General features: G+C 55.5%; 1 protein-coding gene across 2 annotated transcripts in view; it reads left to right on the top strand.

Moving 5' to 3' along the window:
• GRIK4 (glutamate ionotropic receptor kainate type subunit 4) overlaps positions 1-20800 on the top strand; it is a 343337-nt gene that overhangs the window by 192259 nt on the left and 130278 nt on the right. For both annotated transcript variants that reach the window (XM_060179894.1, XM_060179893.1), the window contains exons 4-7: positions 3218-3315; positions 6422-6587; positions 13005-13183; positions 17392-17445. In XM_060179894.1, coding sequence (XP_060035877.1) covers positions 3218-3315; positions 6422-6587; positions 13005-13183; positions 17392-17445 — 497 coding nt within the window. The remainder of the gene's footprint in view (positions 1-3217; positions 3316-6421; positions 6588-13004; positions 13184-17391; positions 17446-20800) is intronic.

Below are 20800 nucleotides of genomic sequence, written 5' to 3'. Positions count from 1 at the left end.
TAAGCTCTCCTGTGCAGACCAAGCACTGTGCGAAACTTAAATGCCTTCAGGTCCAGAGACTTCTGTGTAAGTGAGTAGGTAGGTCCCTGGAGCCACACAGGAAGCCCCTGTCCTGTGCAGGCACTGGCTCTAGTTCTCTTGACAGCCCGAGAGTGTAACTCTCCCCACTTTTCAAGAGGTGCTCGAAGACAAGGCCTAGCCTCTCAGCAGCAGAGCCAGTCGACAGCCAAGTGAATGGGACCTGAGCCCACTCCTGCATCCATGGGGCTGGCCAATAACGAGTCATGGAGTGCCTGCTGTGCTCCCTGTGGGTAGTGGGGCTAGATAGAAGCCCTAATCTATAAATTCTCATGCATTCAAAGGAAGATTCATAGTGAATATTCCAGGAGAGCAAGTCTCAGATAAGCCTTCAGATTTCCAAAGTCTTCTGCCATTTGTACTGGGAGAAGCCTCTGTACTTGCCTTGGTTCTTGGAGCTCCCCTGCAGAATAGAGAGCAGACACAGATCCATGTGGCTGGGGGTCATGAGCACATGGGAACGTCCTGTCCTGTCCCCATAGCCAGGCAGCCTGGCACAGTATCTCAGTATGAGTCCAGATGAGACGGGACTCAGAGGAAAGCAGCCCCTTCGTTCCCGGTGCAGAGCTTTGAGATGCCTCTATTGCCCTTCTTTCAGGCACCAGTATTGTATTAGCAAGTGCCCTGTAGTTCAGATTTTACACCTCAATAAGTCTGAGCATAATTAGCATTTGTTAGAAGATAGTGCCTCTGGATCTTTCTGCTCCAAAGCCTTGCATCTGAAGCCATAGCTTCATCCCAAAATGGCTTTGAGACACCAGGTTGACAGGGTTTGCAATCCTGCTCAGGCGAGAGTGTGTGCTGGGCTGGTTCTATTAGCTGCAGCAGTTGGGGGGGAGGGGGCAGACAGAGATGGGACCCCTGAGCAAAGGAGGGAGACCCCCTGTGAGCCCTACTTGAGGGAGACCATGCAGGGTAGTAATGGTGGCGACTCTTAGCATGAGACTGGCCAGGCTCCAACCCAGGACTGTCTGTGCACAGGCTGCTTCACCAGTCGGTGCCTCATTTTCTCATTCGCTGCAGAGACAGTGTGTGTGTGTGTGTGTGTGTGTGGGGGGGTGATACCTAGACCTGTTCATAAGCTGTGGTCAGCCTCATGTCCTACCCTCTCCTTTGAGCAGTGGTCCTCTGACCCCTGACCCCCTCTGTCCCCCTGCCTAGTTTACCAGTGCAGCCATCCTCTGTGGGAGTACTGTTGAGCCCTGGCTCCTCTCAGTTGTCATTTTTGTGTGTGTGTGTGTGTGTGTGTGTGTGTGTGTGTGTGTGTGTGTGTGTGTGTGTGTGAAAGATACAGAGAGAAAGAGAACACAGGGCGGGGGGAGAGACCAGGGCGATGCTCAGCTCTAGCTATGGTGGTGCTGGAGATTGAACTTGGGAACTCAGGAGCCTCGGACATGGAAGACTGTTGCATAGCCATTGTGCTGTCTGTCCCCCACAACCCTCAGCTGGCCTGTCTTAACTCCAGCAAGTATACAGTGCACCTGTCATAACTGGCTATCCTCCTCTCTTTTCAGTTTTCTTTTTCTTGAATCCTGTATACCTGGGAGGGCACAGAAAGCTAAAGCAGGGCTCCACCACCCATGGTGCTCCCCTGCAACCATCCATGTCACTCCCAGATCGTGCCAGATCTCCCCCCCCCGACACACACACACACACGCACACGTGCACACACAGGCCTGTCCTCTACCCTCTGGGCCAGCTGAATGGGAAAAAATAATTTGACACGAAGCAGTGAGATCCACATGCACAAAGCCTGGTTATGTAAAGCAGATAAATAAACAAGAAGTGTTCTTCCTTCATGAGGTCCTAGCAAGGGCTGAGTGAGAGAGAGGATGTGCCTGACAGACTTGGAGCAGAGCCTGGCCAGGGCTGGCAGGATGGGACAGGTTGAGGATGGCATGGCCACAGACTGGCGTGGGACAGTGTCCCTGAGTCCTCCAGCTCAGGGGTGGCGCTCCAACGCAGTGGCAGTGGTGACAGCAGCAAAAGCACAAGTAGAATCCATGTGGTGACTCCTCCCCCACCTGGCACTGAGGCTGCCTGCCTGGTGCCTCAGACATGAGACCCTGCAGATCTGACTGGTCATCTGACTAGAGACCTGGCCAGTGATCTGACCAGTGAGGACTCTGTGTGACCTGCCAGTGTGTGTGTGTGTGTGTGTGTGTGGGGGGGTTCCGTACTGCTGAGCTCTCCAGCCAGGCAGTCATGGTGGGGCATGAAGATACAGAGATCTGGTTCCCACCCTTTCTCACTCCTTCTAGGCTTGGCCGGCAGGGCCAAGAAAGGGCCAGGGATGGGCTCTTTCCTGCAGGCCTGGGCACCAGCAAGGGTGAGTCTGGGCACTCGTGGAGACAGAGCCAGGCACCCTGGCCCACTGAGGCTGTACCATACTGCCCCCTCGGGCTCAGCACGGCCCAGAATTCGGTGTGAGAGGCTCTGGACTGTCACCGGCAGCCCCTGAGAGTGGTCTGCTGCCTCCCTGCAGGTGCTGTCCTCTCTCTCCTCGAAAAGCCTGGCTGGGAGAAAGCTCCCAACTCCTTCCACCCGGGTCTCTGGGGGCTGTCAAGCCCAGGCAGAGCTGCATCTTGAGGGGAGAGCTGCCCCTCCTCGCAGCACCCCATCCTGTCTTGGTCATTCATTCCCTCAATACATTGGGAAACTCGGTTGCCATAGCAGCACCACTCAGTCATCTCAGGGTTCCCTCGCACTGGGCACAGGGGCACAGAGCACATCCCCCAGAGCGCCCTCTCCTCTCCTCCTGGGCCAGCCTTGTCTGCCTCTTCCTCCCTCACTTACTGTCTTCCTGTCTTTCTGTCTCAAGGAGTCAGCTGGTGGCAGCCTGGACCCCCCACCCCGAGGGGGTGAGGCAGGACGGAGCTGCAGAAACTGCCCACGGCCACTGTCCTCTGGCCACTGTGTCCAAGTCCCCAGTAATGCTGTCCGCAGACTCCAGCGAGAGTGTTGGGGAGCCCCGGAGCCTGGGGGACAGGCACTGGGTGCTGGTGCTGCAAGGGGGAGGTAGATAGAGCAGTGGTGGTAGGAGCTCAGTGAAGGGTGTGCAGAGAAGCCCCCCCACCCCCCGCCCGCACTGACAAGAACCTTGTTTCCTTTGCTGCCTGTCCCATCATGCTGGCTGCAGTGTGTCAGATTCTCCCCAAGGGGGTGGTCGCCGTCTTGGGACCCTCCTCCAGCCCAGCCTCCAGCTCCATCATCAGCAACATCTGCGGGGAGAAGGAGGTGAGTGGGGGCTGGAGTGAGGGGAGGGTCGTGGTGGGTGTGACTAGGGACCCTTCATGGATGGGGTGCGGGGGGCATTCTGATTTGCGGGTTGGGGGTGTGGAGAGCCTGGGAGGAGAGGCTGCATGGCCAGATTTGGAGGGTCCTGCATGGGGGAGGCGATGGAGGTGGAGGGGCCCCTGGGTGGGTGCAGGGACACCTTGGGAGGTGGGGGCACAGAAGGCCAGAAGTGGAAGCTTCAGCTGAGCAGCCCTGGTGATGTAGGGCCGCCCTTGGGGCAATCGCTCTACGTCACCTAGAAGCCCAGGCGTGGAGACCTCTGTCCCCTTCCTTCTCTCCAAAGGAGGTTGCCGCCCATCCTCTCGCTCCCCGCCCCATCCCAGCGTTGCTTCTTCTCTTGGTCCTTCCTCCTGGCCTGTAGCCTGAACCAGGTCTCTCTGGTTTCCATCTTGACTTCATTTCCTAAAGAGGGTTTGGGAGAGAAAGATGACAGGAACGGGCTTCCATGCCCAGGCCCGAGTCCTGGCCATTTATATCCCCCATCCCCAGAAGGAGAAAACCTGAATTTTGAGGATCTGTGTGGGAACCATCCTCAGTCAGTAACGCTCTTCCAGATGCTTCTTGGAAAGACAGTGGCAGAGGCTGGGGCGGGGGACAGTGAGGAAACAGCAGCTTTGTCCCTGGCCCTGGCCCAGAGCTTCCAGAAGTGTTATCCTTGGGGGGAAGTAGCACCTCAGTGAAAGACTGGCCTAGGCCTCCCGCTGCCCTCTGGCACCTCCCTGGACACCCCACTTCTCTGGTCAGAGGGCCTCAGCCCCAGGTAGAATATTGCCTCAGTGTCACAGCCCATTCTAAGTGGTCGGTCCCCTGCCTCAAGTGTGACTGCTGTCCCACCCGCCACTGGACCCACCCAGGGGGACCCCTCACCCTGCCCCCTCCCTCTCAGATGTTGGGGGAGGGGTGAGAGCCAGCTCAGGCCAGAGGGCACTTCTGCCCCTGCTGTTGTCCCCCCTTATCACTTTGCTGCCATCTGTCCAGGCAGCCTGTCCTCCCCTATCACCTCCTCTCTGTCCCCCTCCTCACAGTCCCTCAGTCCCCCCAGCTCCCCTCCAGTGGCTGTCTGTTGGGTTCTAGGGTATTCCGTGCCAGCTAGCCCATCCCTGCATCACCACCCAGAGGGTCCTTCAGCTGGAATGAGTTCCCAGGCCTGGCCATGCAGCTGCTCCCAATTTGTCCAGTCCAGTTCCCACAGCACCACCCTTCTGCTGCTTTCCTTCTGCTTTTGTTACTGTGTTATGAGGCTGAGCTGCTTTTCACTGACACCTCCCTCCAGGAGTCTCACCCCAAATGCTGTTACATCTCTTCCTCACCCCCCCCCCCAGGGCAGTCATTGCTACCTGCCCAACTGAGTCCTCCATGGCTCTCCTCCTGGCCTTTCTGGGATACACCAGCCATCAGCTGTGGAGTCAGCTGTGTCCTGGAGAGAATACGCAGATTGGCCTGGACCCAGGGTGGGGGGACTTCTGGAAGCCTGGGGAGATAGCACAGTGTTTACACTAAAAATGTTCATACCTGAGCTTGGGGGTCCCAGGTTCAATCCCTGGCCATACCCTAAACTACAGGTCTGCAGAACTCTGGTTAAAAACAAACAAGTTAACTAACTAACAAAAGCAATGACAGGGACTTTCCAGCTTCTTTGCCTGAGGCAGTGGAGGGTGGAGAGGATGGATACCTCCACCCTGACTCCTGCAAGAATTTTCTCAAGAGCTTCTGAGCAGAGGGAGAAATGAGTGACGGGGAGAGTCATTGCCCTAACTCTTCTGCAGGGTGGGCCTGAGCTGGGGCATCTTTCGCCCACAGACCTCTTGTGCCCCCCGAAGGGCAAGCATCTCTCAGGATGGAGCTTCATTTGACTGACAACATAGTCACAGAGCAGCTCCTGGCCTGGAACCCAGCCTGCGGCTCTCACCTCATTCCTCCTGCATCTCTCCAGTCTTTGTCCTCCAGCCTCTAGGCTCTATGCACATTGTGAAGATGCAGCTAGCAGAATCCTGGGGCCATCTCAGCATCATCCCAGATTTGGGCCAGCCCTGGCAGAGAGCACGTGCCTGCCACTGTTTCTGAATAAGCCCTTCTTGAAGAGAACTGGGGCCCCCTGGGAAGCCCCTCTGCTGCCTGCCCTCAGTCTCACTTGCTTGAGCAGCAAACGCCTGTGCACTGTGATCCGAACCTCCCATATGGCTTCAGCCCCATCTCTACTAGAGACCCCAAAAAGCTGTCAGGTCTCTTGCCACTGGGTAACCAGATAAAATCGAGGCGGATGGCAGCTTATTCTGAGTTAACTGTCCCGCTACTTCCCAGTAGCCCAGGCTGCCAGTCAGTCAGTGAGGCCGCCCAGGCTGAGCGTCCCTTCCCAGAGGCAGGAGGCCGGGCACCAGTGTACACAGAGGGGAGCTGACACTGCCTTCAGGAAGCCTGCCAGGTGCTTATTCACCTGCCTCCATCCGGAACCGCTCTAGCTGGCCTCCTTCCCATGCTTCCTCCCCCTTGTCTGGGGGGGCCCCACCCCCTGCCCCATGCTTCCTCCCCCTTGTCTGGGAGGGCCCCACCCCTGCCCCAGAAGCTCATTAGGAGCTGGTGCACCTGCTGTCAGACTGGGCTGGTGGGCTCCACCGAGACCCCAGGAGCAGCCTTCTGTGCCTGAGTCTCTGCTGTGGTCTATTGATAAGCATGAGAGGGAGGGGACAGAGTAGGGGTTCCCCCTGGATGGGTCCAGTGGTGGATGGGACAGTAGTCACATTTGAGGCAGGATCAATCACTTAGAATGGACGGTGACAGCTTATAAGTAAGCCTGCAGGGACCATGCCTTCAGGAGCTACCTCCTCGTACACCCCAGCGGTGGGACAGTAAGCCTCATCTGTCTTCTTAGCACCTCAGACCCCTGCTCTGAGGTCCAGGGACATCCAGGGCAAGTCTCCAGGATGCCCTCTTGTTTTCCCCTCCCCCTGCCTGGAGGGGGTGCACTGGGACTCCCACCAGCATGTAGGTTCACCCTCTCCCTCCTTCTGGCCCCTGCCTCGTGCCCATTTCTTGCCCCTCATCCCAGGTCCCTCACTTCAAAGTGGCCCCAGAGGAGTTTATCAAGTTCCAGTCCCAGAGGTTCACCACCCTGAACCTGCACCCCAGCAACACGGACATCAGCGTAGCTGTGGCTGGGATCCTCAACTTCTTCAACTGCACCACCGCCTGCCTCATCTGCGCCAAAGCAGAATGTGAGTCCTCGCACCTGCACCCCCAGCCTGGGACCTGTCGCCACGTACGTCTGTTAGCCCAGGCTGGAGCTGCAGCCGGAAGAGGGCTGCCTCTGACTGCAGGGGTGATAGCCAGTAGGGGCGGCCTTCCTGTGTGTCCTTGTCTGCTTGTCTGCAGGGCAGGGGTGCGGGGGTGGAGGACGCACCCAGGTGCTCCTTTGCTAAAGCTCCCTGGGCCCGGGCAGCACAGAGGATCTGGGAGAACTCCACGGAGCCTGGCCAGATGCCAGAAGTCTTTTGCGTCTGCAAACTCAATTCCCACATATTCAGCCTCATTGTTAAGGAGCTAAAAGGGAGAGAGGGAGGGAGAGAGGGACGAAAAATAGGAAATTGGATGCATTTGTGCTTGATGGGCTGAAGAGCCTCTTCCCCTTGGAGAACATGGGTTTTGCTGATGGAACAAGGTCCAGGGTCAATTCCTCATAAAGCATTCTCTCTCTCTCTCTCTCTCTCTCTCTGCAAATGCAGATTTTAGAACTACATTTTTTCTGATTCTCAGACAATTTGTGACATAAATTCCATGTTTATGAGATTTAGCTAATTCTTGCCAACACCTTCCAGCAAATCCATGTGTCTGTGCTCCCGGTAGTCATAGCAGCAGGTCAGGCTGGCAGGTATACTGCCTCTGGGGCCAGGCCCAGGCCCAGGCATCTGCATTTCTGCAGCTTATCTGTACAGTGTCAGTCTGTGGGCCCAGGGCTACAGTGGCTGGTGGCTGTCAGCTGTCACAGAGCTCTTTCCCATGTGGCCTGTGGGACTATTGAGTGACCACAGCAGCCCAGGGGGTGCAGGGTGCCTACCTGAGACTTAGGTGATGTCACAACGTGGTGTGACTTCAATAACAATGACAAAGCCACCAAAGTCACAGGACACCGTGTATGGGCTCCAGTGCCCGTCTCACCAGATAAGAGTCCAGCGCAGCCCAGGTCCTAACAGCCCTGTGCCCTAGCCGATTCTACTGGGCAGTGCTGAGGTGCTGAGTGCTTTGTGGACAGAGAGGGTGGGGGAAGCGTGGAGAGAGTGGGAAAGAGATGCTCGAGGACCTCCTCGTTCAGCTGCCCATCCTGGAGACCAGTGGCACACACTCTCCTGGGTGCTCAGTGTAGCTCAGTGGCCTGAGTGACTGCTTAGCTCCTCATCTTCCAGGAGCCCCCAGAGGGTGTCCTGCTAAGAGCACTCAGGGTACTGGCATGTGTCCCCACAACACTGAGGACTAGGACAGAGTCAGGGTGCTCCCCTGGAAATTGCCACCACCTGCCTCCCCCCAGGGGAAGCTCTGGCTAGGACACCCCTGGGGCTGTGGAGAGAGACCTGTAATCTCTCCCCTGATCGTTCCCTGCTGCACTGTCTCAGAGGCCTGCAGGAAGCTCCTGCTCATCTGGACCCAGACCCTTTTGCTTGCAGGCTGCTCAGGCTCCTTTGCTCCACTCTTGCTGGGCTCTGGGGAGCGGGTGCAGGTGTCTGTAGTGTGGAAAGTGCTGAGTGCTTTCCATGAGGACCAGCCAGTGTCTGACAGGCACACTCTTCCTCCAAGACTGCAGAGTACTTATCTGTGCCTTCTGAATTTCCCTCCCCTTCTCCTTCATCCCAGAGCTGAGGAAGCAGGGCCGAGAGCTGCTCAGGGACTTATCTGACAGGTACCTGGCTAGCGAGGCCAAGTGAAGCCGGGTCCTTGGGCTCCAAGCCACGCTTCTTTCCCCATAGTTCCCTCTGCTTGGCCTCAGAGCAGTGGTCCAGGGCAGCACAGTGTCCCTGGAAGGACATCGTGGCCTTTTGCTCCCTGGTCCAAAGTGACAGATGACCGAGCACAGAGCATGTCCCAGAACCGATATGCCTAGTCCATCCCTGAAGGCCAGCGCCAGCCACCCAGGGGGCTGTCTGCAGCCAAAGGTGCCCCTCAACTGAGGGAGCCCCCCCAACAATGACTTTGCTCAGTGACCCTGGCTGGGGGGGGGGGTGAGGAAGGTGGGACACAGCAGGAGAAGTTCCTGGCAGAGAGGATTAAAAAATCTCATCAAAGGACGAAAGAAGGAGGGTAGGGCAGCTGAGAGCTGGGGAGAATGGACCCCCTCCTCCCTGGCTCCCTTATTAACACAGGGCCCAGAGACCCAGCCAGCAGAATTAGGAGCAAGAATCTAATTCTATTTCCCAGCCATCAGAATCAGGCAGGATGGAGACAGGTCCATGGGGAATCCTACCACTTATGCTCCTGCTTCCCCAAAGCAGGTTTTTAATAAGCAGGTTTTGGACCAAGTCAAGATTTATTGAGGGTTACATTATTTTTCTTTAATGAGAAAAAAAATCCGAACTTCTGCAAGTGGCGCGTGCTAATGGGGCTGCAGCGCGGGGGGGTGGGTTGGGGGAGGCGGACAGAATGTGACTTTGATTGCCCTCGCTCTAGCCTGCACCCACAGCTGTGGCTGGGGACGGGGTGCTGGAGGATGGGGGAATAGGGATTGATGCTCAGGGCCCCTTGTGTGAGCAGCTGTGGCAGTGGTGGGCCTTCCCAGAGATACCAGACTGGCTTTTGCTTGAGCATTCTGTCCCCCCCCCCATCCCCCCACACACATCTGCTAAAAGGTGTGAAGTGGCATGAAAGCCTCACTGGTAAATGTGTAAGATGCAGCAAATGAACATTCCCCCACATGCGTGTAGAGAAGACACAGCAAGGGCGCGTGCTGCCGGTGGTCCACCTGACTGAGTACATTCATTACCATGTGCAAGGACCCGTGTTCAAGCCCCCGCTCCCCACCTGCAGGGAAGAGAAACTTCACGAGTGGTGAAGCAGGCCTGCAGGTGTCTCTCTTCTTCTCTCCCTCTTTATCTCCCTATCTCTCTCAATTTCTCTCTGTCCTGTCAAAACAGAATAGAAAAATGAAGAGGAAGAAATGGCCACTGGGAGCAGTGGAACCATAGTGCCAGCACCCAGCCCCAGCGAGAATCCTGGTGGAAGGGAAAAAACCAAACAGCAAGGTCACGTCCTAGCCAGAGGTCAGGACCTGGGATCAGACTGGCCAGCAGCAGGACCTGGGTCTGTGTGGGCCCCCAGCTCATGCTCTGTCATCTGGCCAGCCCACTCAGCCACCTACCTAGCTGCTGCCTTCCCCCTTCTCAGAGCGGGGGACCCACTGATTCTCTTTGATCCATCTCACTGGCCAAGACTATTAATTCCCTTGTCTCCTACTCAGCCTGGACTTAGCAGGCAGACCTGCTGCAGCCTGGGGCCCTCAGGAGGAGCGGGTTGGCCAGAGGTGGTGACAGCTCTGGTGACAGTTGCCGTGGCTGAATGCCCCGTGTCCCGCTAGACAGACAGCAAGGAGCAGGAGGATGCTTGGAAAACTCTCAGTGCCCTTCATGTGGCCAGCCTGCACTTTGTCTTCCACAAGCTTCTTCCGCTGCCTGGAATTTAATGAAAAGTATTCTCTCCAGTTCATAGAAATCAGAGAATCTCTGGGCTGGAAAGACAGCAACAGCCTTCTAATCTGCCTTTCCTCCCACCGGTTTAATGACGTCTGCTGCAGTCCTCAGGAGGGGCTTCTGTCTCTGCTTGGTCACCCCCAGTGGCAGGGCACTCACTACCTCGCATCAGGGTCTGGTGCACACAGGCTGTCCACCGTCTGTTCCCAGTGTCAACGTCTGTCGCTCCTGGTGCTGCCTGGGAGGCTGCCAAGAGCCAGCTGTCCTGTGACAGCCCTTCCTCTCTCTCCTTCCCCGCCAGGTGCCCACATTCTTCAGCTGCTCCTCAAGTGGCATGGGGTCTGCCCCAACTCCTGGCAGTAGTTGAACGCCTGGTGTTTGGGGTGCAGACCCCGGTCCCTGCCCCTAGTCCAGCCCCGCACGAGTAGTGGTGGGGTGAAGCAGCCCTCACTGCAGTGATCAGCAGCTGTGCATACTGTGTGATGCTGGGCTGTTGGAAAAGTCAGGATATGGTTTTCTTTTTTAAAAAACAACATATTTTCTTATACTTACTTACTTTGCCTCCAGGGTTATTGCTGGGGCTTGGTGCTAGCACTGCAAATCCACCGTTCCTAGTTGCCATTCCTCTCCCTCTCCCTCTCCCTCTCCCTCTCCCTCTCCCTCTCCCTCTCCCTCTCCCTCTCCTTCCCCTCTCCCTCTCCCTCTCCCTCTCCTTCCCCTCTCCCCCTTCTCTCTCTTTCTCTCCCTCCCTAATGAGAAAGATAGGAGGAGAGACAGAAAGAACTAGACATCCCTTGGTACATGTGCTGCCAAGGATTGAACTCAGGACCTGATACTTGAGACTCCAATGCTCTATCCACTGTGCCACCCCTTGGACCACCATTTTCTCCATTTTTATTGGATAGGACAGAGAGAAATTGAGAGGGTAGTGGGAGATTGGTAGAAAGGTAGACACCTGCTTCACTGCTTATGAAACATGCCCCCCCCCACCTCAGCAAGGTGGGAAGCCATGGGCTGGAACCTGGATCCTTGTGCAGGTCCTTGCACTTGTACTCTGTGTGCTTAACCGGGTGCACCTCTACTCATTCTTTGTTTTTATTTATTTACTGTTGGATAGAGGCAGAGAAAGTGAAAGGCGAAGGGGAGATAAAGAAGGAAAGACATGGGAGTCGGGCAGTAGCACAGCGGGTTAAGCGCAGGTGGCGCAAAGCACAAGGACCGGCATAAGGATCCCGGTTCGAGCCCCCGGCTCCCCACCTGCAGGGGAGTCGCTTCACAGGCGGTGAAGCAGGTCTGCAGGTGTCTATCTTTCTCTCCTCCTCTCTGTCTTCCCTTCCTCTCTCCATTTCTCTCTGTCCTATCCAACAATGACAACAATAATAACTACAACAATAAAACAACAAGGGCAACAAAAGGGAATAAATAAATAAAATAAATATTAAAATAAATAAATAAATAAAATTAAAAAAAAAAGAAGGAAAGACACACATACACACCTGTGGAGGCTGGGCTGGGCTGCCTTGAGCCCACAGGCCACTGTCCCCTCTGCCCTGGGCCGGCAGCACAAGGCCTGCTCACAGGGCCTCTGAGCACTGCCACGGGGTGCTGGGAGGTCAAAGATTTGCTGGGTGGGCTCCATGGTACCTCGTGAGCTTGAGGGGACTGCACTGCCACCTCTGCCATGGAGAGAAAGCTTGCATAGAAGCAGGGAGCCTTTTGACAAGGTATCTCCATGTGCATGAGGTTCAGGTCTGAGTGCCTTGCCCGCGGCTTCACCGGCCCTGGCTTGTTAGCAGCTGTTTTCAGGTGAGGAAGGCACCAGGAGCCATGAACAGGATGGAGGCTCCCGGAGAGGCTGGGCCACCCAGGGAAGGAGGCCGGGGCTGGGGCCGAGCCTGGGGCTGGGCCTGCCGCTGAGGACCGGATCCTCTGGACGTCTTGGGGGCCCTTTTCCACCTCAGAGGCTCCCCCCTCTGTGTGTGTGGGTGGGAAGGGAGGATGGCTTTTTGGGGGGGCCTCCCTCCCACTCCACCCTCTGGTATCCATAGCAAGGTCCAGTACAGGGCCTGGGATAGGGGAATCCCCCCCCAAATCCTGTGGAGTGAGCATAGGCAGTGGTGCGGGGAGTCCTCTCAGCAAGTGTTGGACACCCATGGGTGCCACCACCCCTACCTGGGTGTCTGGCTGGGCCTGCAGGATAGGTAGCTTAACTCCCTCCTCTTGCCACATCAGGCTGCACAGCTGCACTGACACGGGACAAGGCGCTGGGGGGGGAGATCCAGTTAGCAGGGCACGGGGTTCCAGAACCCTCCATGCTCCCTGTCTGGCCCCACACAGTCTGAAATTGGTGCAGGAGCTGCCCGGGAGGCTCTAGTCTTTGTGCAGTGAGCGAGGGGGTGGGGGAAGCTCCTGTGCTTCCCTGCTATGCGGAGAATAGAGAGTGGAAGCACACAGGTGTGTCTTTCAGTTAGCAAAGCAAATACCATATTTTTGAGGTCCTGGGTTCAAGCCCAGGCACCATATAGCAACTATAGAAGATGGAACGGCGCTGTGAGGTCTCCCCTCTCTGCCTCTCTTCCCCTCTCTCTAAAATAAAGAACAAGAACACATGGCCCCCAGGAGGCCACTCTGTGGTGGCCCTGGGTTCAAGCTCAGCAGGTCCCAGGAGCACAGGCCTCTATGAAAGAGTCCCAGCACTCTCTCCCCTGCACCGAGTCTCACTAGAGACACCTCTGCTCTGTGTGTGCATGGCATAGATCAGTGGGTGTATATTTTTAAATGTGTATCTTAAAAAGTGAAAAAAAAAAATAAAAATCTTACACAGGGACCCAGATGAGGCCATGGCAGGGAGGCACCTTCTTTTTTATTCCTGGGGGGGGGGGGCGGTCTCACAGAAGCCTGGCAGCGGGGGGTCCCTCCCTGGGGTGCTCTGCAAGCCACCTCCTACTGTCTCCCCTGCAGGCCTTCTGAACCTGGAGAAGCTGCTCCGGCAGTTCCTCATCTCCAAGGACACACTCTCCGTCCGCATGCTAGACGATACCCGGGACCCCACCCCACTCCTCAAGGAGATCCGGGACGACAAGACAGCCACCATCATCATCCACGCCAACGCCTCCATGTCTCACACCATCCTCCTCAAGGTGGGGCCCTCCCCACCCCACCCCCCCATCCTGCCCTGGGCCTTCAGTCAGCCCCCCCTCATCCCCAGTGTCCTGTCTGCATCCCAACAGGCCCCTCTGCCCTTTCTCTGCTGGCCCCTTCCTGCAGGCTGCAAGGAGGAGCTGTGAGGTAGTGAGTGCCTGGCAGTACCTATGGGGACACTGCCAAACTGAGGCTCTGCCTAGGGGCTGTGGGCAGTTAAAGGGGCACACAGAGCAGAGGCTGCTTGCTGAGTGGTATAGAAGGATGTCTAGGACTGGGGAGATTGTACAGTAGTTACACACCAGACCTGCAGGCCTGTGGCTCCAGGTTCAAACCCTGGTGTCACCTTGTGCCAGAGCTGAGCATATGCCAGGAGCTGCCCGGGAGGCTCTCGTCTTTGTGCAGTGAGCGAGGGGTTGGGGGCAGCTCCTGTGTTTCCCTGCCATGCGGAGAATAGAGAGCAGAAGCACACAGGTGTGTCTTCAGTTAGCAAAGCAAATACCATATTTTTGAGGTCCTGGGTTCCTCTCATTCGCCCCCCCCCCCAGTCTCTCTGTCTTTGAAAATACATAAATAAATATTTGGGGAAGGAAGGAGAGTGTATACACGTCCGTACCCAGGGTAGTCCCGTCCCTGTCCCTGTGGCCCAGAGAGGCATTCCTCCTATCCCTGTGTCTTTTCTCTCATGACTGCATCCAGTGGGTGTCCTGTAAACACTCATCAGCTGGTAAAGCTGAGACCGAGCGGTGGAGGCCACGGGGATGCAGCCCCCACCCCCTGCATCTGCAGACCACCAATGCATCTCTCCACACCCACAGGCAGAGGGGCACAGTGCCGGCCCCCAATCAGAACAGACAGGCATGGAGACGGGGCTGTAGAGTGAACCCCACTAGAGAGACACAGAGGCCAGTCATCAAGGGTGGAAGTCAGGGGCTGGGGACCCAGCTGACAAACAGCTGCTGTGGAGCCCCGTGCCAGTGTGTGGGAGGGCTGTGTCTCAGTTTCTGTGGGGCTGCCCAGCTAGGGCTCCCAGGCAGCAGCCTCTCCTAATGCTGTTTTAATTGCATGTTGAAACTCAGGCTGCCACTTCCACAAGGGGAGCTGGCCCCTCGTTAACCTCTGCCAAGTTGCAAGGCGCCCGCAGATGCACAGATGATTGTGGAACACCGGCTCGCCTCCCTCCCAGGCTAGCTTGCATCTCTGAGTTAATATGAGATTTGAAGGAGCTCTCTCAGAATCAAGGACTATCCCTGCAGCCTGTTGCTATAGTAATTTCCCATAACTGCAGACACACGTCTGCCCACCTGAATGCTTGCACCCAGTACACGTGCGCACATGTGCGCACACACACACATTCACCTCTAGACCCAGCATTTGACTCTGTTTTCTCTCTTTCAGCTCTTGTGTCTGGGGCTTTGAGCAGCGAGGTCGACAGAGATGGAGACCATCTCTTTAAATCTCAGGATACGAGAGAGAGATAGGCTTAGGTGAAGTGGGGGTGGGAGATAGGAGCCGGCCCTTGTCCTTCAGGCCCAAGCAGAGGGCAGGGCACAGGGTCCCCTCTGCTGTGGGCCTTTTGGGCCTGGCCCTAGCTGGAAGCCTTTGGAGGAGTCCTCATGCAGGGCTGCCCCGTGACACCTGTGCACACCATTGCCTCTTTCCTCTCCTCTAACACCTTGTCTCAGTCAGTGCAGACAAGCTCACAGGAGAAGACAGCTAACACCCAGCCCTGGCCGTAGCTTCAGTTCCTTCCTTTCTTTTTTTTTTAATCGTTGCAGTGGTTATTATTATTGTTGTCATTGATGATGTTGTTGGATAGGACAGAGAGAAATGGGGAGAGGAGGGGAAGACAGAGAGGGGGAGAGAAAGACAGACACCTACAGACCTGCTTCACCGCCTGTGAAGCGACTTCCCTGCAGGTGGGGAGCCGGGGACTTGAACCAGGATCCTTCTGCAGGTCCTTGCGCTTTGTGCCACCTCTGTTTAACCCGCTGTGCTACCGCCGGACTCCCTCCTTCACATCCTTTCTTTCTTTTTCCCTGAGAGACATGGGCTCTTCTTTCCCCCAATTATCATCCCAGGTCATCTGTAACCCGTTTCATTGTCACTTGACTATTTGCCAGACATCCCACCCCACCACCGCCCCTGCCCCACATCACTCCAGATTTCTCTGTAGGAATTTTACTGGCTGGGGCGTTCTGCACCAGAGGACACAAGCTGCTGTCGGTTTTTGCCTTGATAAATAACACTGGGGCATGCACCTCCATCCACGGGTCTCTGCACACTCTCAGAATATTTGCCTAGAGTGGATTTCTAGAGGTGGAGTTCTGAAGTTACAGAGCTGTGAGCCGAGGACTCTGTTACTGACGATGGCCACTGAGGAGGCCCCAGGGATTCACGCTCAGAGGTGGTGTCTGGGTACTTAGCACAGCCCTGCCCACACTGGCTGGTGTCAGGAAAGTCTCCTTTATTCCCTGGCTGTGCTTTCTGAAGGAGCCTCCATCTGGAGTGATCCCAGTGAGTGAGCGGTTCTGCTGGGCAGCTCATTGCTGAGCCTGCAGGCTGCAGGAAAGCACTTCCCTCCCTTCCTCTTTGAGCTGCAGACAGCCAGGCTATCTTGTCTACCAGGCCAGACTCTGCCCTGAGGCTTCCCCGGGGTGCCACGCTGCTAGTCCCCATGGGTCCAGGCCTGCAGGGCTCAGCGGGAGAGAGCAGAGCTTCCAGGTGACTGGTGCTCCTGTGAGCCTAGCAGCCCCCGGCTGGCTCTTGATTTCAGAAGGATTTGCAGAGTAATCCCTGACTTTATTGAGTGGCTGTTCCAGCAACAAATTCCATGTTTGCCCAGAATTCAGGTCTTAAAAACCAAGGTCCTCTTATCTTATCTTCTAGGAGAGCGGCTTCCACAGACTGAGTCTGAGACACCTGATGAGGGCTCTCTCCCTGCCCCCTCGCCAGCCCATCCCGCTGGGAGTGGACCATGAGTTTTGCTGGAGGGGAAGAAGGAGCCCCCATAGCAGCTCTGAGTGACCCCACATAACTAACCCTGCTCCCACTTCCCACATTCTGTCCTGTCATTGTCCCTCTGCGTGGCCTTGACCACCTTCCTGGAGTCTCCCAGGAGATGAGCGCCATTGCCAGAGAAGACACACAGATTCCTGGCCTTGCGTCTCTCCTGCCTCTGTAGCCATGCCCAAAGTCACTCCCCGGTGTCCTGGGCCACGAGTGTGGTGCCCACTGCCAGGAGGATGGGCCCCAGAGCGGCCTCCTTACTTACCTGCTGCCCTTGTCACTTCTCATCACGCCAGTCACTGATAGGAGGCCAGGAGGAGCCATGCCACTGCAGGGAGGGCGACAGGGGAAGCTGCTGTGGGGGACACGTCCCTGCCTGTGACATTGTGACACCCTGGAGCACCGAGATGGGGGGGGAGGCTGTGTCACAAGCAGCCTGTCCCTCACTGTGAACAGAGGAACAGTGTTTGCTAATGACTCGCTCGCTGTGGCAAACAGCTTACTTGTCCCCATATCAGTGCAGGGTCAGGAGCCATCTCACTCACCCGCCTCCTGACGGCTGGAGTTAGTCCAAAGCGCCCTCAGAGCCAAATCAGAATTCCACCTCACACCCCCACCCCCAGGGGTAGCCTGCAATTAAGTGCAAGGAAATCGACTGCTGGCCTTTCACTCCGGCTTTTCCGCTGAGGAGATGGGTGGACTGCACGCGCTCCGTAGCCATTTGGTGTCTGCATTTCCTCAGCTGTCAGATTGCCCCCCACCACACACGCATACACACAGTGGTCCCTCCCTTGTGGAGTTAACCCCAATAAAAAGCTTTCTGGGGCTCAGCACGCAGGAGACATTGTGGGGTGTTTACCTCCTTCCTGCCAGTGCTTGTGGGAGGAGCGACTGGTGTCTGTTTCATCGTTGGCTTCATGCCCGCTGAGGCCATTTCAGTGTCCGTCATGTTCCCCATTATGGGGCTGTCTCTCTGGGAACGTTTGTGCCAAACATCAGCTACTGAGCCATTACAGCCGGTGAGGGGTGGGATGGTGGAGAAGCAGACACTAACTCTACAGGTGGGTGTCTGTCAAAGGTAAGAATTGGCGGGATGCCCCGTTCTGCCTGGCCCCAGAGGTGCCACACAGGGCAGCTAGAGTCATTCAGTCAAGCTGGTTTCTACGGCCTCTCTCACCTCCTCCTCTTCTCTCCGTAGGCAGCCGGGCTGGGGATGGTGTCAGCCTACTACACGTACATCTTCACAAACCTGGTAAGATGCTTCACAGCTCACCTGGGTGGCATAGCTCACCGCTAAGTGGGCTCAGCAGATTGTGGCCAGTGAAGCCTAGGGGTGGAGAGCGGGGACAGAGCCTGCCAGAGGGCCTGTGGAAACACAGACGCACCTCTGGGACTCTGCTCCCAACCCTGTGGACCTGGGGATAATGGGAGTGGAGTGTCCAGTGTGTTCAGTGCTTGTGCTCAAAGGCCTCCACCAGCAGCACAGCCTGGGCTGAGTCCCTCTCCGGCCCCAGTCTCTAGCTCCCAGCCCTGCCTGTGCATCGCCAGACCCCGGTGCTCACTGAGAGCCTTAGAACTGGAAGAACTTTCAGAGACTGTCTTTGCAAAGTCCCCTAACTTTGCAGATGAGAGAAATAGGTGTGTAGAAGTATCACTGACTCCCAGGTTTAGTCCCCACATCACCATAAACCACACCTTCTCTGTGTTGGTGGTGGGTGGCGGGCAGGGAAGGTGGCAGTTGAGGAAGAAATGTTATCAATGCAGGGTTGGCCTGTCAGCTTTGCTGCACACCTACTGTGTGCCCCTCAGCAAGCCCTGAGCCCTGCGATGCACCTACTGTGTGCCCTTCAGCGAGCACTCTGAGCCATGGCCACCTTGTCTGTAGAAAGGGAGTGAAAACAGCTATGCCAGGGAGGTGCCGTTGCTTTGAAATAATGGCAGGGCATTTGGAAGCTACAGAGTGTTAAGAAACATGAACAGGGTAGCTGGGGAAGCAGCATGGTGATCATGAGAAAGACTTTAACACCTGAGGCCCTGAGGTTCCAGGTCCAGCCCCCAGCATCACCACAAGCCAGAGCTGAGAGAAATGGGGGGAGTAAGGGAGGGATGAGTGGTTATTCTAAGTAAAGACTCAATTGGAGAGTAGAAGGAACCTCATAGAGTGGGTTTTTCAATAGACCCTTTTATTTTGAAATGACTGCACATGAACATGGAGTTGTGGAGATAATAACATGGAGGCCCCAGGTCCCTCTGACCCCGCCAGCTGCCAGGGCTTTGATCCCACCCTGGCACAGTGCAGCAGGGCAGCCAGCTCCTCTGCAGTCCAGAGACTCCACTGCAGTTGGGACACAAAGCTCTTTCCTCCCTGGATCACAAGGCATCTGGGAGCCCGGGGACATGGACAGAACAGAAGAGATTTGTGGAGCCGGCCACTCCGGGTCCCGCCCACCTCCCTCCGACTGTTGGGGAGATTGAGTATGGGTGGTTGAATGCATAGGGCTCAGGTTTGAACCCGGTTCCCCACCTGGAGGGAAGCACAGGCAGTGAAGCAGGTCTACAGGTTTCTGTCTTTCTCTGTCCCTCTCTATTTCTGGAATGGTCTCTTGCTATGTCCGCACAGCCCCAACCACCACCCCTCACTCCTCGCACAGACCGCTCTCATCTCTGTGTCTATCATTCTGTGAGCTCTGCTGGCTGTGCCACCTCCCGCCCCGACTTCTGTCATAGTGTGCGCTCCGTGCTTGGAATCTCACCATGTAGCCATGTCAGGTCCCCTTTCCACACAGCATCACGCCGTCAAGAGCTGCCCAAGTCGTTGGCTAAATCGATAGCCTGCTCCTTCTGGCTGCTGAGCTGCAGCTTTTGGTGTGGACGGGCTGCCGTCTGTTCCGTGCTCTCCTTGCTGAGAGGCATTTTGCTGCTGTGTACAAACAGAGCTGGTACAAACAAACCTTCAGCCGGGAGGCTGATCTTTATCTTATAAATGGCTGAAGTATTGAGGCTGCCTAAGCGGTGCTTTCATCCAGGGCTGTTGGGATGTGACAGGCACCACCAGGCATTGGGGATTAAAGGGGGAACGAGAGGGGGAGCAGTGACGCACTCAACTGAACACACGTTTACTACACACAAGGACGTGGGTTCCAGCCCCTGCCCCCACCTGCAGAAGGAAAGCTTCACAAACAGTGAAACAGATTTGTAGCTCTTTCTCTCTCTCCTTCTGTCTCCCCCTCCCCTTTCGCTTTCTCTGTCCTTGTGATTTGGAGCAAGTGCTCCTGCACCACCTGGGGAGCCACTTGAGCCCTCTGTCCTTCCCTTTCTTCCCTGCTCTGATCTGACCAAAGGGAAAGAAGACCCAGGCCAGCAGTTCCCTGAACATGAGGAGAGGGGAGGACACCTCTGAGTACAGTCTAGAAATGCCTGCCCAGTCTTCTGGGCACACAGTCTTGTTCACAAAGTGAAGCATCTCCCACCCACCACAGCATGCTGTACCCACCTGGAGCAGAACAGACCACACCACATTCCAACAGGGGCTCTGAGACACCAACGCAGCTTGCTTTCTTGTTCCTACTTTATTTCTTATTTTATTTAGTTGTTTATTATTATTATTTGCCATCAGGGCTAGTGTTGGGGCTTGGTGCCAGCACTATGAGTCCACTGCATGAGTCCCAGTGTTCTCGTTTGTACAATGGACGATCTCACGAGAGCCTGGAAGATAGCTTAGCACTGGAACACAGGATTTTCAGAGACCCCAGGTTCACTCCTTGGTCCTGCCACTTGTCAGAGCTTACCAACACTCTGGTTGGCCTCTCTCTCTCTCTCTCTCATTTTTTTCTTGTTTTATCTCCATCTTTGAAAAAAAAAATCTAAAAGGGAGGGCCTTAGATACCAGGTTAAGCACACATATTATATATCATATCATGTGCAAGAACCCAGGTTCAAGTCCCTGCTCCCCGCCTGCAGGGGGGGTGGCTTCATGAGCAGTGAAGCAGGTCTGTAGGTGTCTATCTTTCTCCACCCCCCTCTATCTCTCCCAGTTTTTTTTTTATTTCTTTATTGGGGAATTAATGTTTTACATTCGACAGTAAATACAATAGTTTGTACATGCATAGCATTTCCCAGTTTTCTCATCCCATATTCATCCTGTTTCTGACTTATTTCACTTAACATGAATTTTTGAACGTCCATCCAAGATCAGATGAAAATGGTGAAGTCACCATTTTTAATAGCTGAGTAGTATTCCATTGTGTATATATATATATATACCACAACTTGCTCAGCCACTCATCTGTTGGTGGACACCTGGGTTGCTTCCAGGTTTTGGCTATTACAAATTGTGCTGCCAAGAACATATGTGTGCACAGATCTTTTTGGACGGGTGTGTTGGGTTCCTTAGGATATAGCCCCAGGAGAGGAATTGCAGGATCATAGAGTAGGGCCATTTCTAGCCTTCCGAGAGTTCTCCAGACTGTTCTCCACAGAGGTTGGACCAATTTACATCCACACCAGCGGTGCAGGAGGGTTCCTTTATCCCCACAACCTCTCCAGCATTTGTTGCTGTTACCTTTTTGGATATATGACATTCTCACAGGATTGAAGTGATATCTCAT

Source organism: Erinaceus europaeus, chromosome 20 (assembly GCF_950295315.1).
Source record: "Erinaceus europaeus chromosome 20, mEriEur2.1, whole genome shotgun sequence".
NCBI classification, from domain to species: domain Eukaryota; kingdom Metazoa; phylum Chordata; class Mammalia; order Eulipotyphla; family Erinaceidae; genus Erinaceus; species Erinaceus europaeus.
Note: the sequence above shows the minus strand (reverse complement) of the source record. Positions and strands in the feature narration are given on the sequence as shown.